The following is a 19,688-nucleotide window of genomic DNA, read 5'->3' as shown; positions in this document are numbered from 1 at the left end:
ACTTTAAACCTATAGAAAAACTAAGTTAATGATCTGAGAATTTTTTTTTCTAATCTGTTTACTGAGCATTTAATTTAGCCTTGTCAGAAAAACGTGGGTTTTTGCGATAAAGGCATAGTTTTCTTGAAAAACTCTGTTGTTTGGGAACATGAGGAAAAAACTTTTCCCCAGTCTCATGGAAAGACCCCCTTTTTTCGGTCTCAGATGAGGCCTCACTGAAAGACCCCTTGTTTTGAACCCGGGGGGGGGGGCACTCAACTTTGGAAGCCGTGACGGTATGTGCCTGTCAATAGGCCCCCTCTTTTGAAGTCGACTATACCCGATGACCCCCTTTTTTTAAAAGCCATACCCGATGACCCCTTTTTTTTAGTTGCGGCTACCCGGCCAATGACCCCCTTTTTTGGGTTGCGGCTACCCAATGACCCCCTTTTTTCTAGAATAGCATCATCAAAATGCAACAAAAAAATGCCGAAACTGTCAAATGTTTTCAAAATTATGCCGAAATTTTCAAAATTTTGCTCCATTTTTTCAAAATTTTGTACCCTTTTTTTTAAATCTTATACTCGATGACCCCCTTTTTTCAAAATATTGTACCCAATGACCCCTTTTTTATTTTGTTTGTACCCAATGATCCCTTTTTTAAAATAACGCTTTGTACCCGATAGGCCCTATACAGGCCCGTAGCCAGCCCTCTGAGTTAGGGGGTTCGTTTTTCAGATTTATGGTAGGCCTAATTATTATTAAATGATGGAAGTAATGGCCGAAGAATTTTGAAAAACGAAGTCCCAATTGAAGGCATTTGGTGCACCATTTTTACATTATTATCAGGAATATATGGGTTCAATATATTGTAGCAAAGAGGCAAATTAGTGTGGTTAAAACAAGAAAAAGTTGCAAATCAGGTGCAGGGGGTGTCTGAGGGGGGATGTGCCCCCTCAGAAATTGAAGCGTGGTTAAACAAGAAAAAGTTGCAAATCAGGCACAGGGGTGTCTGAGGGGGGATATTCCCCCTGAGACTGAATAATTTTGAAAAATGTAGTCCCCTTGAAATGAAGGCATTTGGTGCACCATTTTTACATTATCAGGAATATATAGGATCAATATATTATAGCAGAGGCAAATTAGCGCGTTTAAAACAAGAAAAAGTTGCCTATCAGGCGCAGGGGGTGAGGGGTGTGCCCCCTCATAATTTGACGAATTTTGAAATATAAAGTCCCAATTGAAGGCATTTGGTGCATTATTTTTACATTATTATCAGGAATATATGGGTTCATTATACTATAGCAAATAGGCAAATTAGCAGTTGCAAATCAGGTGCGTTATTTCATCACAAATAATATCAATTATTTTCTTAGTTTCATATGTTAGGCCTATATCACTTCCTTCATCTCTGAACTAAGCTTTCTCGGTCATCGTTTTTTAATAAATCTTCAAATCTATAGATGAGACACAGAGGCAATTTACTCTGCTATATTTATTGCATTAATTAAGTCATCATTTATTTTCCACATACATACTGATCCTAAAATTAGCGGGACAAATGCACGCGAAGCGCGCGAAAAATAACAATTTTTATGCTAAAATGGCAATTTCGCCCACATTTCTCATGTTCTCCTTTTTGTGTGAAAATTTTAGGGGGTTCGATCGAACCCCTCGAACCCCCCCTGGCTACGGGCCTGCCTATAGGCCTACTTCGCGACTCCGGTAGGCACATGACATACCCGTCACTTCCAAAGTTGAGTGCCCCCCGGGGTTTTGTGAACTGCTGTTCGCACATTCCCGCATCACTTCCAAGTCGAGTGTCCCCCCCCCCCCATCCCCGGGCTATTTCCATTTCATATTGAAGACCCGCACCACCCCCCCAAATTGAGTATTCGGCTTGCCATTTAAAAAAAAAACCAAGCATGACGTCATGTCATGAATATTCACTTTAACCTTTTGGTTATGGATTAATAACGCTTCGATATGTTCACACGGCAGAACTGTAAAACTGGTTCCTTTTCCTGACGTATGTGCTAGTCGAACGGTAAGTAAAAAGAATTTTTCATCAAATGCCTCTAATTATAATCAAAATAGGCAATCCTTAATTTTCAGGGAATTTATAATTTAGCCAAGGCCCTTTCCATGACCCTCTAAAACCCAATGACCCAAAACCTACATGTAAGTTCAAGTTGTAACCCATGCCATGAACAGTGGATTGAATCATTTGACAAATTTGAATGATGAATTGAACCATCCAATAATGGCCAATGCAGGTATCATGTCATCATCTGTATCTCTTATCTATTATCTGTCTGTATGATCTGTCGTTATACGTACAATCACCATCTCTGGTTGTCGCATGCACGTGGGGGGGGTTCATGTGCAAAAGTCGCGGTTAAATATTGCATGATTGAAGTGGGCCAAAATTGAAGTCAGCGTCTTGATCATGGACATGATTGTTGATGTTCATACGTACACGCTATGTAACGGCGCGAGTGATTGGTCGAGGGCCGGGCATATACAGCGTTTATGCCCGGTGTCCCGGATGTGAGATCGCCGGGTATTGACCACATCACCAACGAGGAAGTGCGCTGAAGAGTATTACAACACATGAGAAATTATGAGGACCTGCTGTCCACTGTTTGTTACTAATACTAGTGTTAGGAAAAGGAAGTTGAAGTGGTATGGCCATGTAACAAGATCCAGTGGCCTATATATCCAAGACAATCCTACAGGGAACAGTGCAGGGAAAGAGAAGAAGAGGCCGGCAGAAAAAGAGATGGATGGACAACATCGCAGAATGGACTGGGATGAACTTCTCACAGACTCAAACCCTGGCACACAATCGAGACAGATGGAAGATGGTGGTGGAGTGGTCTATCATGCAGTGCCCCTACGACCCAGGAGGGTTATGGGAGCAGTAAGCTTCACATGATGAATTTGATGCTAGTCCCCAGCTATTAACATCTAGTAGAAATCGATGAAGCATGACACTATGTAAAGCAGTGGAAGTAGACATAGCCGATCATGTTGGGTGATTGCATCAAACATGTTGCTAAAATTGCACTTCAACTAAATTTTAGATGGGTCAAAATTTATAGCCTTTGCTCAAAAGATATACTTGAGTTCTTGAGTAGAGTTTTGATACCAATACCATTGCTAGTTAAAACAAAAAGTGTACAGGTATCCAAAACAGAAGCCAAATGTACATTTCTTTTATACATGTATGGATACACAAGAGGTGTACAAAAAAATGTATCACTGCCATGAAACTACTGCACATTGCTAAATCACCCTCAATTGGATCCAATTCGCATTCAAGTTTCAGCACATTCGATAATTTATAATTTAATATTAATTAGCCTTCCAATTGCTGAGAACAAAATAGGCCTACTAAGTAGATAGGGTATCACAGTGGTGTGCGCAAAGGGGGGGGGGGCAATGCCCCCCTTTGTTGGTCATTAGGAAACATCCAAATTTGCCCCCTCACACTCCTAATCAGACTCCATTCGGGGGAACTGAACAACCTGCCCCCCCCACTTTCAATGTGCTGCGTATGCCACTGGGGTATCAACATTGTGTAAGTGGCATGGTAACATGATCCTGTCAGTGCTGTAATGCAATGTTTGTGTAGCCTGTTACTGGTAGTGGTAAGTCATGTTTGATGGGTTACATTCTCCTTGTTCCATTTTGTAAACAGATTCTGAACTTTAGGCTGATTCTGAGAAAAACTGAGTTTCGATTTTTTTTTTAACGGGCCAGCCTATCATTTTAGTACACCCTTTGCAAAATTTTAACACGTTTCAATAAGACTAAATCAAATTAAATTATAGGTTTTTTTTAAAGATCCCAAAGTATTCTGTAGTGTTACAGCTTGCCATGGAGCTCCATGGACCATTTGGTCAATGAGAAACACTTATTTTTTGTACAGAACTTAATTAGCTCGTTTGCAGGCACAGACTGTTGTGTAAGACTTTCAGCGAACAGTTCTTAGTCTTGGTCAGTAACACCAAGGCAACTTTAACAGAATATACAGGAACTGCATTTATGACTAAAAGTTAATTAAGTTCAAGAAATATACCATTTGTTTAACACCTTTTAAGATCTTAATTTTACCAATATTTAATGCTGAGAACTCGGTCGGTCGGGAAAGGGCAATCAATAGGGCCAATCAAACCTTTTTTTAGGCCTAACATGTACACTGTATGTACATTGTACATGCAGAGGTGCCATCAGACTTTTGCATGGGATTTGTAGGTAAAATATTTCTATGCCCTAGTTGAAACAATTTCTATAAAATTTTCTGTCTGTGGAACTTAAGAGATGTTAATTGTATTTTTATTTCATACATTTTTAGCCTAATGTTCTGAGTCTGTTTGCAAAATGGAACAAGGAGAATGTGATGGCATCAAATAGGGAATTTCGTTGAATTCTGCTTGACTTACCACTACCAGTAACAGGCTAGCTTAGGCCACACAAACATTATTGCATTACAACACTGGCACGATCATGTGACCAAGACAATGTTGAGTCTAGCTACTTTAGTGAATGAAACTAAATTATTAATTTTTATGCAAATATGCAAGCAGTTCCTGGTGCTCTCTAATTATTGTAAATTATGTATTTAATGAATCACAATAGGCATCCGGTATTAATTTATTGTATTCCTTGTATAATTTTTTGTACAATGTATGGTGTGTCTGACTGTCTGTTGAAGGACAATCTGTTGATGCATGGCAAAATCTCATTTCAACTTTATTTCAATAATCAAAAAACATACAAAATGCATAAATACAGTTTATTTTGTTATGAGTTGTTTTAGTCATTGTATAATGTAACTAGCATTAGCACCAATCTGGCTTGAAATGTGGGGAACATTCGGCCTGAATTGTCAAAAAGTGGCTGAAAAGAACAAAAAATGGGTAATTTTGGCAAAGTGTATGTCCCTCCTGCCCCCCCCCCCCTCATGGTAGGCTAAGCCAACATCTGGACCTAAGCCTACATGTATGTATTTTGTCTACCATATGCATTTCATGTGACAGGATCTGCTCCATGGGGGCCAAAGGAGGCATTTCCGCATTTGTGAAAATTGAGTTACTATTATTATTAGTATTACCTTACATGTATTCAAACATCAGGCTATCATATACTGAAAACACCAAAGATCTGGCATACTTGGTTCTAAAGTTATGAAGTTTTGTGATGTCTGTTTTCTTATGTATTTTATTGTTTTTTACTCCATATTTTTGCATGTATCTCAATTTCAAATTTACCACATTTGGCCCCATGGACCAGATCTGTTACATATTTTCTTACTTTTAGTGTATCGGTACAGGCAGTGTCATGTAATATTAGTATTTTATTTGTATCATTGTACTATTTGTATTGAAATATAATGATTCTGTATCAGAATGTATTAACTCGTCATTTAAGGCTTAAGGCAAACTGGGTCCCAACGATTACTGCATTATGCATGTCTTTATGATCAACATGTTAACATTCACACAACCATTTGTCTTTTTCAGATTCATCTGATTTGATTTCCCATTCCCTCGTGTCAATGTCTGATATCTGAGACAATTCCGTGATGATAACATTATCAAGGAAGCTTAAAGAAGAAAGGTCATCACCTGCTCACAAGAAACCTGTAGCAGAAAGTAGCAGAAGGGTATCCATAAGGGATAAGTTACTGGTCAAAGAGGTCCCAGAAATGGAGACCAATTTACCAGGTAGGTGTCTTGGGGAGTATACATTTAAAGCAATAATGTGTGATTATTATTATTATTATTATAACACATTTATAAAGCGCATAAACGTAAAAAACATCTCAATGCGCTAACAAGCAAAATGACAAAAGCAACAAACAAAGAGTACTCATTACATTGCAAAATAAATAATGTGGGAAAACATGACAAAAGTTAAACAAGGAAAGCAATTCTGTACAGGTGGGTTTTTAGCTGCGATTTAAATTGAGCAAGATTGGGTGATTTATGGATCTGTTCGGGAGGCGTTCCACAGTATTGGGCGGCAACAGCAAAAGCCCGTTCACCATAGGTCTTTGTTCGGGAACGGACAATTTGCAGATGATCATTGGGACGCACATTACCTGACCTAAGGGCACGAGGTGGAATATAAAGGGTGATCAATTCAGACAAGTATGGAGGAGCAATACCGTGGAACGCCTTGTATGTGAGGAGGAGGATTTTGAATTGAATTCTCTCCTCAATTGGGAGCCAGTGAAGTTGGTCGCGAAGAATTGGAGTTATGTGATCCCGCTTTTTGTAAGAGAAATTAGACGAAGGCCATGTTTTGGATTCTTTGGAGTTTGTTTATATCTTTCTGTGGGAGACCGTGGAGGAGTGAATTGCAATGATCAAGCCTGCTGATGATTTGCATAAAGAATAGATTCTTATTTAAACGTTTGTTTTCACTGATCACATTATCCCCTTTTAATTTCGAGCCAAACAAATGAGGTCTAACGAAGAAAATTGCGATTCATTCCAACATCTACAATGCGTGTAATACGCTCGCCGATCGTATTACCGTATTCATTCCAATAAGCGCCCATGCCCCAATAAGCGCCCACCCAGGATATTTTCAATTTGCTAAAGGGTATCATTAATGTTTAAGTGACAGATAGACTTTGATACAGTGAAATAGCTGGAGAACTGCACATCCTGTGTAAACTTGCAATGCATTTTCAACATCAGAAAAGCTACTAGAACATGTCAGGACCCTTTTATAACATACGTAAATTCGTCTCTAATAAACGCCCTCACAAAATATTAAGTAAACCAGGTAAAAAATAAGCGCCCACCCAAAATGACTTTGTTAAGCACCCTGGTCGCTTATTGGAATGAATATGGTACATGTAACTGCAGGGAGCATCGCGCTCGACGTGTGTACATACAAGTTGACATCCACGGTACATGTTAGCAAGTACTCGATCGTTGAACTCTAAATAAAACCGGGTCGACCCGGTTTTAATACAAAAAGTTAAATTTTACTGTTATTAAAGCACTTCATGCTTAGTCTTTTACGTGGTATTTTAGTATACCACAGGGCATTATAATTATGCAAAAAGTAGAATCCAAGTAAAATTGAGGGCGTCGCTGTGAAGCAAATCACACATTATGGCTTTAAAGGGGGTAAGTTACTGGTCAAAGAGGTCCGAGAAATGCAGACCAATTTACCAGGTAGGTGTTTTGGGGAGTATCCATAAGGGATAAGTTCCTGGTCAAAGAGGTCCCAGAAATGCAGATCAATTTACCAGGTAGGTGTATCAGGGGATTATCCATAAGGGATAAGTTACTAGTCAAAGAGGTCCCAGAAATGCAGATCAATTTACCAGGTAGGTATATCAGGGGATTATCCATAAGGAATAAGTTACTGGTCAAAGAGGTCCCAGAAATGGAGACCAATTTACCAGGTAGGTGTTTTGGGGAGTATCCATAAGGGATAAGTTCCTGGTCAAAGAGGTCCCAGAAATGCAGATCAATTTACCAGGTAGGTGTATCAGGGGATTATCCATAAGGAATAAGTTACTAGTCAAAGAGGTCCCAGAAATGCAGATCAATTTACCAGGTAGGTATATCATGGGATTATCCATAAGGGATAAGTTACTGGTCAAAGAGGTCCCAGAAATGGAGATCAATTTAGCAGGTAGGTATATCATGGGATTATCCATAAGGAATAAGTTACTGGTCAAAGAGGTCCCAGAAATGGAAACCAATTTACCAGGTAGGTGTCTTGGGGAGTATACATTTAAGGGATAAGTTACTAGTCAAAGAGGTCCCAGAAATGGAGATCAATTTACCAGGTAGGTGTATCAGGGGATTATCCATAAGGGATAAGTTACTAGTCAAAGAGGTCCCAGAAATGGAGACCAATTTACCAGGTAGGTGTATCAGGGGATTATCCATAAGGGATAAGTTCCTGGTCAAAGAGGTCCCAGAAATGGAGATCAATTTACCAGGTAGGTGTATCAGGGGATTATCCATAAGGGATAAGTTACTGGTCAAAGAGGCCCCAGAAATGGAGACCAATTTACCAGGTAGGTGTATCAGGGGATTATCTATAAAAGGGATAAGTTACTGGTCAAAGAGGTCCCAGAAATGGAGACCAATTTACCAGGTAGGTATATCAGGGGATTATCCATAAGAGATAAGTTACTGGTCAAAGTGGTCCCAGAAATGGAGACCAATTTACCTGGTAGGTGTATCAAGGGATTATCCATAAGGGATACGTTACTGGTCAAAGAGGTCCCAGAAATGGAGACCAATTTACCAGGTAGGTGTATGATCCGTGTATCAGGGGAGTATCCATTAGGGTTAAGTTAGGGGAAGGGTGTAACACTTCAATTCAAAGAGCCAGGGGGCCAATCATGTGGTCGTGCCCAGGGGCTAGCAAAAGTTAAATCTGGCCCTTTCCGAGAAAAAAAATCCTGGGAATATTGGCCATATTACCAACAAAGTAGCAATATTTCCCACATTTTATTCTGGATTTTTTATTTTATTTGGGGAAACAAAAATCCAATCCAAAAGGCAAAATGTCCCTGTAAGAGCTCCCTATCATGGAGTCCACATTTTCCATGCATAATTATTCTTTGCTCCTTTTTCTTTGTCTTTCAGCTTCCTGTAAACTTAGTTTTGAAGATGTAAACAAACTACACAATTTTCAAGTTCACGTTTCTCCTGAGGAGGGATTTTGGAGAGGTGGTAAATTTCATTTTGATGTTCATGTTCCTGATGAATACAATATTGTGGTAAGAATGATTAAAGGTCTTATATCCAGCAGTGATAATGTCACAGAACAGTTGAAATATATTTGAGTCAATATAGAAGTAAAATGAAGAAAGAATTTGAAGTGCTTCCTATTCATGTATATAATTGGCTGCTGCTTTTAAGCCATAATCTATGATCTTATATGAAATTGGTTAATTTTTGTAATATTTACTCATGTCCAGGGCGCTTAAGTAAGTCATTTTACAATGCCGCTTATTTTCTACACTGTTTTCATAATTACGTGCAAAAATATCCAAAAACTAATCATCCAGTTCTGTACAGTGAGCCCTTATGACTTCAAATGCAAAATAAGGTTTTTCTGGTACTCCTACAATGTACACACTGTGTTATAGGTAAGCTTTATAAAACTTTTTGGATGGGCGGTTAATACTTACTAGTAATAGTATCACATTCTGGAAGTTGACATATTGTGGATGGGCGCTAATTGGGGTGGGCACTTAGTGGACCCATGGAACGATTACAGTAAATCATGCATTGCACCACGGTTACACGATGCGAAACCCACTTTTTAACAGGATAAATTAATTTCGGTATTTACTTTATAGTCATCAAGTTCTTTTTGTTTGATTTGTTGCAGCCACCTAAAGTGACTTGTAGTACAAGAATATGGCATCCAAATATTACAGAAGATGGAAAAATATGTCTTAGGTAAGATTCAAACTGATACAACACTTCCCCTTGCCCTTAGAAGCAGGGTTGTTGATTTTTTGATTTTTTTTTAATTAAAAAATTTGATTTTTGTATTTAAATCAGATTTTTTTAAATTTAAATCAATTTTTTTGATTCCAAGAACTGCTATACCCCATGATAAAGTCAAATAGAGTACCAGTGGAATGCTAGTCATATGTACAATCCAACCAGGTATTTATTAAAAAATCAAAACATGTTTTTACATGTGAAAATTTCAAAGAAAAAATTTGGTAAAATCATGGGGAAAAAACCTGTTGAATTTTGCACCTTGAAGATGAATTTTTAGCAAAAGATAAAAAGACACCATAGAGGTATTTTAATTGTATCCAAAAGTTGTAGGAATATTGGGAATGAAGTAAAACAGTCAATTTAAGAAAGAAATTACCTAACATTTATCAAAAATGGTAAAAAATTAACAATTTGATTTAAATCAGTGATTAAAAAAAAAATCAAGTGATTTTAAATCGGCATGATTTAAATCAAGCAACCCTGCTTAGAGGTCAAGTTAGTTCAGCTGGTAAGACACCAAACAACTCTGGCATGTAATGGGCTATCCCAGTTGAAATCCATACACCCCCTATGGAAGACATAATCTTAATCTCCCACACAAGGGGTGTAGATTTCAAATGGAGCTACCCATTCAGGTAATTTAAAAAAGAAGCTTACAGAGTGCTTAGGAAGTATAACATATAAGCGATCAGCAGAGCGTTACTGTTGTTACACAGCTTTTCCCACGGCTGCAAGCATCCAGCAGTTCCATATATTTTTTTTTTCCAAATTTTTTGATGCACTGCTGAGCAAAAATATTGCTTTCTGTGAAAGAATTGATAAAGAAATTGTGCAAAGGAACAGACAGGGCAAGTTCATTTATTTTAGAAATAAGTGTTGTCCAAGTCTTGAATGATATTAAAAGGTAATCAGTAAAGATAAGATTTGTCACTAATTTCTCAATTAATGGTTTATTTTTCAGTCTTCTTAGGGAGCATTCAGTAGATGGCACAGGATGGGCACCAACTAGAAGACTAAAAGATGTAATATGGGGACTCAACTCACTTTTCACAGTAAGTCACAGTTTGACTTGCCCAGTCAATCGGGTTCCAGCTGGGCTACTCAATACTTACGTTGAATGCAGCATAGTTTTTGTTTTTTTGTTTTAAAGATGTTCCAAATATTATCCAGTTCCCAAATTTCTTACTACCTTTTCAAGATCTGGGCATATTATTGTGTATTACAACCTAATTAGAAGCCATTCCAATGATTCCACAAAGACTGTAATGTGAGTAACCAAAAATCACATCAATTTCACTCTGTTAGTGGTACATAAAATTACTAGAACAGTAAGATGTATTGTGTACGGCATGGGCTTATAAACTTGCCCAACTGTTAGCACCCCATCAAGGCTGATTACAATGCATTATTTGTCAGGATTTACTAGGGTTGTTATCTGTGGCCCATAATTGTTAGCATATTGGTAAAAACCAGTTTTGCAAGAAGTTTGTTTTATTATGTATATACTGTGGTCATAGGCCAGGATTCCTGGTGGCATAACTTTCATCTCAGCACAGGAAAGTGGTGCAGGCATAAAAAAGCACATTAAATGGTTTTTTTCTCTAAATTTGTGACGGGGAGATAGAAGATGATGAGGCTGAAGGTTAAGTGGTTTTGAGCATAATGCATCAAAGATACTACGTCACAAACGGTCACAATTGATGGTGACATGTTTCAGATGAAGGGCAACAACTGGTTGGGTACATGCACATGTCAAGTCTTTCTTAGATGAATGAAGTTGGGAATATCCTTTAGGGCTACGCCCCTTGGGATATTCCTCGGTTCCAGAGGCAAAATGTTTAAATTTTTCACAATGTCGTCCCAAACATGTGCTGTTACTATTATAACCTTTTTTATTTTCATTTCAGGATCTTCTCAATTTTGACGATCCACTAAACATAGAAGCAGCAGAACATTATCTGCGTGATAAGAAAGACTTTGAAGCCAAAGTACGCTATTTTGTAGACCGCTATGCTAAAAGATGATACAGGATACACACCCACCTTTTTCAAAATGGCTGAAATCAGGACAGATTGGATGCAATTTGCAATATACTTTTAGTAAAATCATGGGATCCAACCAACCAACAACCACCAATGTGCTGTGTGTGCCAAGTGTATGATAGATAATTAACTCGCGCCAAGTTAGTAGTGCATGAAAGTCAAATGTGCAATGGCTGGCCTAAGTTGAATATTGAAATTTTATATATATATATATATATATCTCGAAGGAGAATCTCAAGAACCGCAATCTTAGATTTGACATCGTAAACATTACTACAAAGGTCAGATAGGAAATAGATGCTATTGGAGAGACAACTTGCTTGCACAAATATGACAGATGTGAACGGTTTGAGTTAGTATTGGTTAATTATGCATATTGGATTTACCTAAACAAACTAATAAAAGTGTGGGGATTGCTGTTCAGTGAAAGAAAGAGAGATCTTGACTTCTGCATCCCAGCAAAGACAAAAATGTTTTCAAAACATAAACTTTGGTTTTGGTTACGACATTTTAACAACATTACAACATTTTAATAACATTTAAATCTTGGCTTGTATAATGGTTATTACGTTTTCTGTTAAACACTACAGTTCAGCATTTTTAAATGTTGTCAAAATGTTGTTGTAAAATATTTTTGGCAAACATTTTTGCAAAATATTTTGTCAACACTTAAATAATGTTATGTTAGAATGTTTTGCAGCAAGATTTCAAAATGTTTTTGAATGTTACTAAAATGTATTATACTCTCTATATGCCCTTTATTTAACTCAAGGATTCTGTAAACATTTTGTGTTTGCTGGGATGTTATTTTGACTTCTCCATCATTCTGCGCAAGTTGGACTTGGAAACAAAAGTGTCCAGAGCGCAAGTCTAAGGTTTTTAATTCCATCGCCGAGGGAAAAAAACTTTGAACATATCAATAACCTCAAGAAGTAATCTTTTATGACACAGGAAAGCAACCAAATTTGCTCCTTGCACAGTCATCGGGTTTGAGAGTAGAGCCTTGAACTGGCAGTATAGCTGAATGGGAATTGAACCAATTCAATTAACCTTACGTAAATTCATGTAACCTTACATAAAGTTATGTGATTTTTCCTTTCACTTCTGTTGCCAGTTTGAGATGCTACCCAATGTGGTAGAACCACACAAGGAGTAAGTAAGAGAGGCTAATTCACTGAATATCCAAATATGAGCAGAACAGTATTGGTTTTTACCATCTGGTCTTCTTCCTTTGATCTTCTCAATTGGTAGAGCTTGAAACTACTTAATAAATACCATATATTATTTGACTTACTCCCTATTCCAAAAAAATACAGCACTATTTTTTTTAATTAAAAATATATCTTATTTTGCCAAATGAAACATAACTAATAATCCCAATTGTTTAGTTGGTTCTAACTGGTAATTAAAGTCTACACATTTGACTAATTGTTGGAAATAAGGGCCAAAAACATGTGTTTTTTGGGTGTTTTTCGTATACTGTGACAATCAAGGCCAGATTCTTGTACTAAGACTAATTTCAGATTATGCATTCTAATTTTTGGAAGACACATTTGGTAATATCTTTTATAACCAATTATCAAAATCATAAAATATTAAGATTATGATTAAATTTATAGCCTATAGTGAAGATTTTGAATGCTTAGACTATGGCCAAGTCTTTTGTGACTGAAATTGTAAGATTATAGATATGCAAAATTGCATGCTTTTAGTTTTGGCCCATTTCCCCTCAAGTTGCAAAACTATTAAAATTTGACTTTTATTATCAGTTAGAACTAGCCAGAGGATAAAGAATTTAAGATTTAGCTATGTCTCATTTGGCAATGGTAATACTTTTTTAATCCAAAAAATAGTGCTGTATTTTTCTGGAATGGGAGTAATTAACACCTTGCCTTTAATTGGCATCCTCCCCTTATTTGCATCCCCTGTGGGCTTCTAACTTAAAGTCTTAATGTACAGTTTTGGTCAAATTTTAATATAATAATAATAATAATAAATAATATTGAGTGGCTTTGAGTGTGGTACAAACATATATTGCACAAGCTAGATAAATATTGCATGAGTCAAAGGTGAGTGCTCGGTTGGCTCTGTTGTCCTAAAAACAATGAATTTGGCTGAATCCAATTAGGTGTAAGTTGGGACATGTGTAAACATTGCAAATCAGGCTTTAGGTGTGCAATAAATTGCGCTCCTTGAAATGTTAAGGTGAGCTGTCAGATGTGCTATAAACTGCACTTGTGAAGAAGTCTGGCAGATTTTATAAGGTGAGCTATAAATTACACTTGGATGGGCAACTAAGGTGAGCCCTCCACGAGCGTTGCTCTCGCTAACCTTAGAACTCAAAGCCTGACAAATATGCCAACAAATCAGGTTTGAAAATAATTGACCAAACTCATTTTAAAAGATCGTACATTATGGCTGTAAGTGGCTCTATCAGTGCAATTTAGCATGTAATCATATAAGGAATGGAAAGTCATATTGGCATTGAGTTGCAATGTGACAACTTATATTTCTCCTGTGAATAATTACAGCATAATTTGTCATGAAAATTCCATTTTGACTATAAGACAGTAAAAAATAAGTTCCTCATTGAAATAACATGAAACATGGAAATCGCTTATCAGGTTAAATATGATAGGCTTAGTTGACTTGCATTTCAGTGGTTTTTGTTTATTGGGTGGTATTTCTGTTCCTGTGTAAGCCATTATTGGTCAAATACAAATAATTGTTTGTCTTCAAAGTTGGTGAGTGCATCAGTAAGAAATTGCTTGCATGTTTATAATTTTACTTATTATATAATATACATTTCAGTAAAGCATAAACATTTTTAATCAAAATGTTTGAAGTTGAATGGGCTTCAATTAACAAAAAAATTATGCATACCAAATTAAAGTTTCAAATTCTCATCAGCTTTGAGACAAACCATTTTTTTATTTGGCCATATTGTTTTTAATATTTCACAATGTCATTATTATTTATTTTTAAAGGAGTATTTTGTGATTCTAGCATCCTCTTTTTATGGTATGTTTGAGAATCTAGATATCCATGAAGAAAGTGTATTCCCCAAATTTCAGTTGATTCGGATGTTGCATTTGTGATTTATGCATGATTATGTGTATTACATTGCTCCATAGGCCACTGCTGTAATTTCGTTCTATGATAATTTGCCGATATTTTTGCTAAGGGAATGAATCTATAAAAAATTTTGCACACAAACATTACATGTATGTAGCCAGAGTTTTCCGGTTGTATAAATATCTCAATTCTTTTTGAGAAATTGGGGGGATGAGGCTATGCATCACAAAATGCCCCTTTAAGGAATCGGATAGCAACGTTTGCACAGTATTTTTTGTGGGACCTGAGAGCACATCAGACATCAATATGGGGAATGTCCTTCTGATATCAAATAATTGTGATGTTTTGAAATTCACAATATAAATGCAAATGTTATGGCAAATTTTTAAAATTTGATATTTTTGATATTTAACAGTCCTCAAAGTAAACTTTTTAAATCTAATGATATGTATGTAAAGTGTATATAGCTGGGATGAAAAGCTGACCATCAATTGAAAATTTTGACCTTTCATATTGAACATCTACAAATCTTCGATAGGAAAGGTCAAACTTTTCATATGATGGACGGCTTTTCATCCCAGCTATATACACTTAAAGTACATATCATTAGATTTATACAATTTGCTTCAAGGATGTGAAATTTTAAAAATATCAATTTTTAATCATTTGCCATAAAATTTGTATTTATATAGTATCACAAAGTTAAAAAAAATCTAAATTATTTGATATCAGGACATTCCTCGTATTCAAAATGCAATTTGATACGTCTGATATGCTCTCAGGTCCCACAAAAAAATATGTAAAAACGTCACTATCCAAGCCCTTAAGGGCACAAGTTCCTTATTTCTGGAAAAAACATAACATCTCTAATGTAATTCTGTATACCAGTGTACTTTTGTATATCTTTATGTTTCATGTTGGGCTGCCAAATATAGGAAAATAAAACCATGGAAATAACAGCTTATAATTGATTGGATCTCTATTTTCCAACTAATATGCCAACCATCAATAATGTCAGAAAGTGTGATCTGTAATGCTATTAGTTATTAGGCGAGATTTGGGGTGAACCTAATAATAATTTTATCGTACTACATGTATACTGTGCAAATAATCTCATGAACGAGAACAAATATTCACAGGATTAATTCTTCTACCTGGGACTTCTACTCAAACCCGTCTACATGATAATCCTAGCTATAAAGTAGGCCTAATTCTCCAATAGAGCTCAACCATAATGGTCCTCTGCCGCACCAACTCAACTCTGCTGAAACCTGCTTTTTGCCGCAAATTTTGTTCAGAAAAGCTGCCATGTTTGCTCTCTGTATTATTAGGAGTGGCAAATCTCAGTCAAATTGTGTTTCAATGCAGGTACACCAGCTTGTAGCCTGTTATTGAATAGTCTTTGTTAAAGACTAACTCGCCATAGTGTTGGACTCGCAATCAAGGGTGGTGAGCGGCTTCTCTGCGATGAGCCGCGCGTTTTGCGGCGCGTGCTCGCAGCGAGTTATGGTTTCTGAGAGTGTGTGGTTCCCAGTAGTTTCTCTCCCTATGGATAATATAGGTACACGGTCTGTAACACAGACTAGTTATTGAACCGCCATGATTGTTATGAAATAGAGATGTCACTTTTCTGGTTTTAGCCGAATTTCTGGGGTTTTTAAGGAAAGGGAAAAATTTCCAGATTTTTTCTGCCTTGGAAAACCCAGAAAAAAAAAATTTATGTTTTAGATTTGGATTGTTCCTGGACCTAGTGGTAAATGCTTTCAAAATCATTCATGCTTTAAAAAAAACCAATTTGTGTCATAAACATGTAAAGTTATAATTTGTGTTCATGTCATAGTCTATTAAGGGGGTACTACACCCCTGTGGTAAATTTGTGACTATTTTTGCATTTTTCTCAAAAATAATAGCACACTGGTAACAAAAGTTATGTATATTATTGGGGCAAGGGATCCAATTACTACACTGAAATTTCAGTAACTCAAGACAAGCGGTTCAGCATATATGATAGGAAATGAGGTACATCCTAGCGGTACCTTATTTCTTATCATAAATAACTAACCGCTTGTCTTGGGTCACTGAAATTCCAGTGTAGTAATTGATTCCTTGCCCTATAATACACATAACTTTTGTTACCAGTGTGTTATTAGTCTTTGAGAAAAATGCAAAAATAGACACAAATTTATCGAGGGGTGTAGTACCCCCTTAAGGGATCTAGAATGAGCGTTTATGGCATTTCGACAGTATCTTTTGTGGGACATGAGAGCACCTCAGGCGTATTGAATTGCATTCTGAATACTGAAGCATGTCTTTCTGATATCAAATAATTTTCATTTTTGAAATTCACGATATAATACAAATTTTATGACAAATTATTAAAATTTGATATTTTTCAAATTTTGATATATAACAGTCCTTGAAATAAATTTTATAAATCTAATGATATATTCTTAAAGTGTATGTAGCTGGGAGGAAAAGCCGACGATCAATTGAAAATTTTGACCTTTTATATTGAAGATATGGATTTTTTCCCAAAAGACCTATTTTTTTTGGTGTTTTGGGAAAATAATCCATATCTTCAATACTGAAAAGGTCAAAATTTTCAATTGATCGTCGGCTTTTCATCCTTTCCTACATACACTTTAAGTATAAATCATCAGATTTATAAAGTTTACTTCAAGTACTGTTAAATATCAAAATATCAATTTTAATGATTTGCCATAAAATGTATACATTTACATTGCTAATTTCAAAAATCAAAATTATTTGATATCAGAAGGACATTCTTCGTATTCAGAATGCAATCGATATGTCTGATGTGCTCTAATGTCCCACAATAAATACTGTCCAAACGTTCATACCCTTTCCTTAATGATTTCAAAATGGATACAAATCCAATGCATTTTGAAATCATTAATAGACTATGACATGACCATTGGGGTGGGACTTAACATGCGTCAGTAATGCCAGGTGAGGTAAGACCAAATAAATACCTTTAACTGATGTTTTTTTTTCAAACTATAAGAAAATAAGTGAGTGGCATCTCTGATGGAACAATCATCGCTGTGCGAGTTATTATGCAGACACGCATGCTATGTCCTTCAATATGTGCATATACATGCTGTCAGCAGGTATGATACGAGATATATCATGTGGGTAAATTGGGGCGCTTATCCAAAGAAAACACAGGAAACTACTTGATGGTATGATAAAAATTGTACTAGTGCAGGTGTCTTAAAAAATTGGAAAATCTCAACATCCACATTAGATTACAATAGGTTAAGTAAATGCTATTCATAGCTTTGCCTTTATGAAATAACCAACAGCATTACTCATTTTGTGTTGAGCACCACATAGTGATGGATAACTTTTGACTCATTTTTATGTCAAGACATATCGAGGCATTGGCAGCATCTATCATTACAGTAAAGCCGACAGGTTGGCGCCTAGCGTAGATAGCTGTTAAACTCCTTTGGGAAGCTGGTCCTGGAAGGTGAGGCAGGAGTGCATTCCATGTGTGGACTGTAGATGGAATGAAGGACCGTTCATAATCAAAAATAATGTTTAGATCTTGGAATTTGAACTGCAAGGTTGCGAGATCTATAAATGGATCATTGTGCTAATTTGAATGTTTTATTACAGCATTGGATTCAAAAAGAGAAAAACTTAGTGGCACATCCCCATAAATAAATCAGCATATTTTTTCAAACCTATTTTTCTTGGAAATTTGTTTTCCCAGTTTCCTTACCATTCACTATGACTGTGATGAACCTGATATGTCTATCTTTCATGTAAGCATACACAAAATTAGCTTAATTTCCTCAAATAGTCCCCATGGCATTGTATTTTTCAAAAGGTCATTTTTAGAACAATAATTCCTGTTAAAATCATGAAGTAAGCTTAAAACTTGCGCTGAAATGATGAACCATGAACTTGGGAGCGATGACTTCCTCTTCACTTCCGGGTTTGTGTGTACCTTGGTAAGCTTACTACATAAGATAGCATGGAAATATCAGCATTTTTGAAAAATCTGGGTTGAAAAAAGTGGTGGGGGCCTTTATTTGAGGGGGGCGACTATTCAAGGAAATACGGTATATTGTCAAGACTTCATTGAGGGATTGGACAGCTTTATTCCATTTAAGTTTAAATGAGGGTGACCCGATATATTTGGAAAATGGAATTCTTGAAAACTGTTTCTAGGGGCCCGAACATAAAAATGTTGTCCCTTTTAAGGATGAAGAACACAAATGTTCCTTGCAAATGTGAATAATTCCTTATGGAATTACTGAAATATATACACTGCATTATACTGGTAGTCTACAGTATTTTATTAATGAGAATTATGTAATAAATTGATATCACGTGAACGATCATATTTTTCTCATTAACAGATTGAAATTAGGAGTTCCAAATCGGTGCATTTCCGAAGATATCATCAAAAAACTTACAATTTGTCTTGAACATGGTATACCACAGTCAGGACTAATTCTACAGATTTTTGATCATGAGGCTGTCAATCAGGTCACCCATTTTGACACTATGCTTACATGAAGGTGATAGTATACAACACAATTGTGATGTGATCAAGCAAAATCAGTGGAAGTTGGAAATATTGATATTGAGATATAGCCAAACAAAGGAAGTATTTCCTTTTGTTTCCTGTTGTTTTGGAAACTCTGTAACTGCTCATATCTTTTGAAATGGTTGTCCAAATTCAATGGGGTTTTCTGCAAAATGTAGCTTTGCAAATGCTGTTAATAATCCTTTAAGAAACTGAAAATTGAATATGTCCGACTTCAGACTGATTTTGCTTGATCATAGCACAATTCCCGTAGCGAATATACCCAACACGACAACTAAGAAATGAAGACACAAGTAGGAGTCAACAGGTCATTTTTTTGGCAGATAGAAGCATTTAAAAATTTATTTACAAATCCGTTGCCAGGCAGCAAAGCTAAGAGGAACAGACTTGCTACATACATAGGCAGTGCCCCCATATTAATCACCATGAACACATATATTCAAATCTACTGTCCCGGCTAGCTGGCTGGCTGGGTTATATACTGTACTGGTAAAATGGGTTTGG

At 36.4% G+C, this 19,688-nt stretch overlaps 1 protein-coding gene across 2 annotated transcripts; it reads left to right on the top strand.

The window, feature by feature from the left end:
• The first annotated feature begins 1,946 nt into the window (after nt 1–1,946).
• Nucleotides 1,947–15,561, top strand: LOC140153304 (NEDD8-conjugating enzyme UBE2F-like). 2 transcript variants are annotated; one of them, XM_072176026.1, is made up of 6 exons: nt 1,947–2,026; nt 5,508–5,711; nt 8,613–8,746; nt 9,364–9,434; nt 10,447–10,537; nt 11,393–15,561. In XM_072176026.1, the coding sequence occupies exons 2-6, from the start codon at nt 5,570–5,572 to the stop codon at nt 11,507–11,509; spliced, it is 555 nt and encodes a 184-aa protein (XP_072032127.1). In that variant the 5' UTR covers nt 1,947–2,026; nt 5,508–5,569; the 3' UTR covers nt 11,510–15,561. The 2 variants fall into 2 exon arrangements, with proteins under 2 accessions (XP_072032127.1, XP_072032128.1); XM_072176027.1 differs by lacking the exons at nt 1,947–2,026; nt 5,508–5,711 and adding an exon at nt 8,140–8,271.
• The last annotated feature ends 4,127 nt before the right edge of the window (nt 15,562–19,688 follow it).

This window comes from Amphiura filiformis, chromosome 5 (genome assembly GCF_039555335.1).
Source record: "Amphiura filiformis chromosome 5, Afil_fr2py, whole genome shotgun sequence".
NCBI classification, from domain to species: domain Eukaryota; kingdom Metazoa; phylum Echinodermata; class Ophiuroidea; order Amphilepidida; family Amphiuridae; genus Amphiura; species Amphiura filiformis.
Note: the sequence above shows the minus strand (reverse complement) of the source record. Positions and strands in the feature narration are given on the sequence as shown.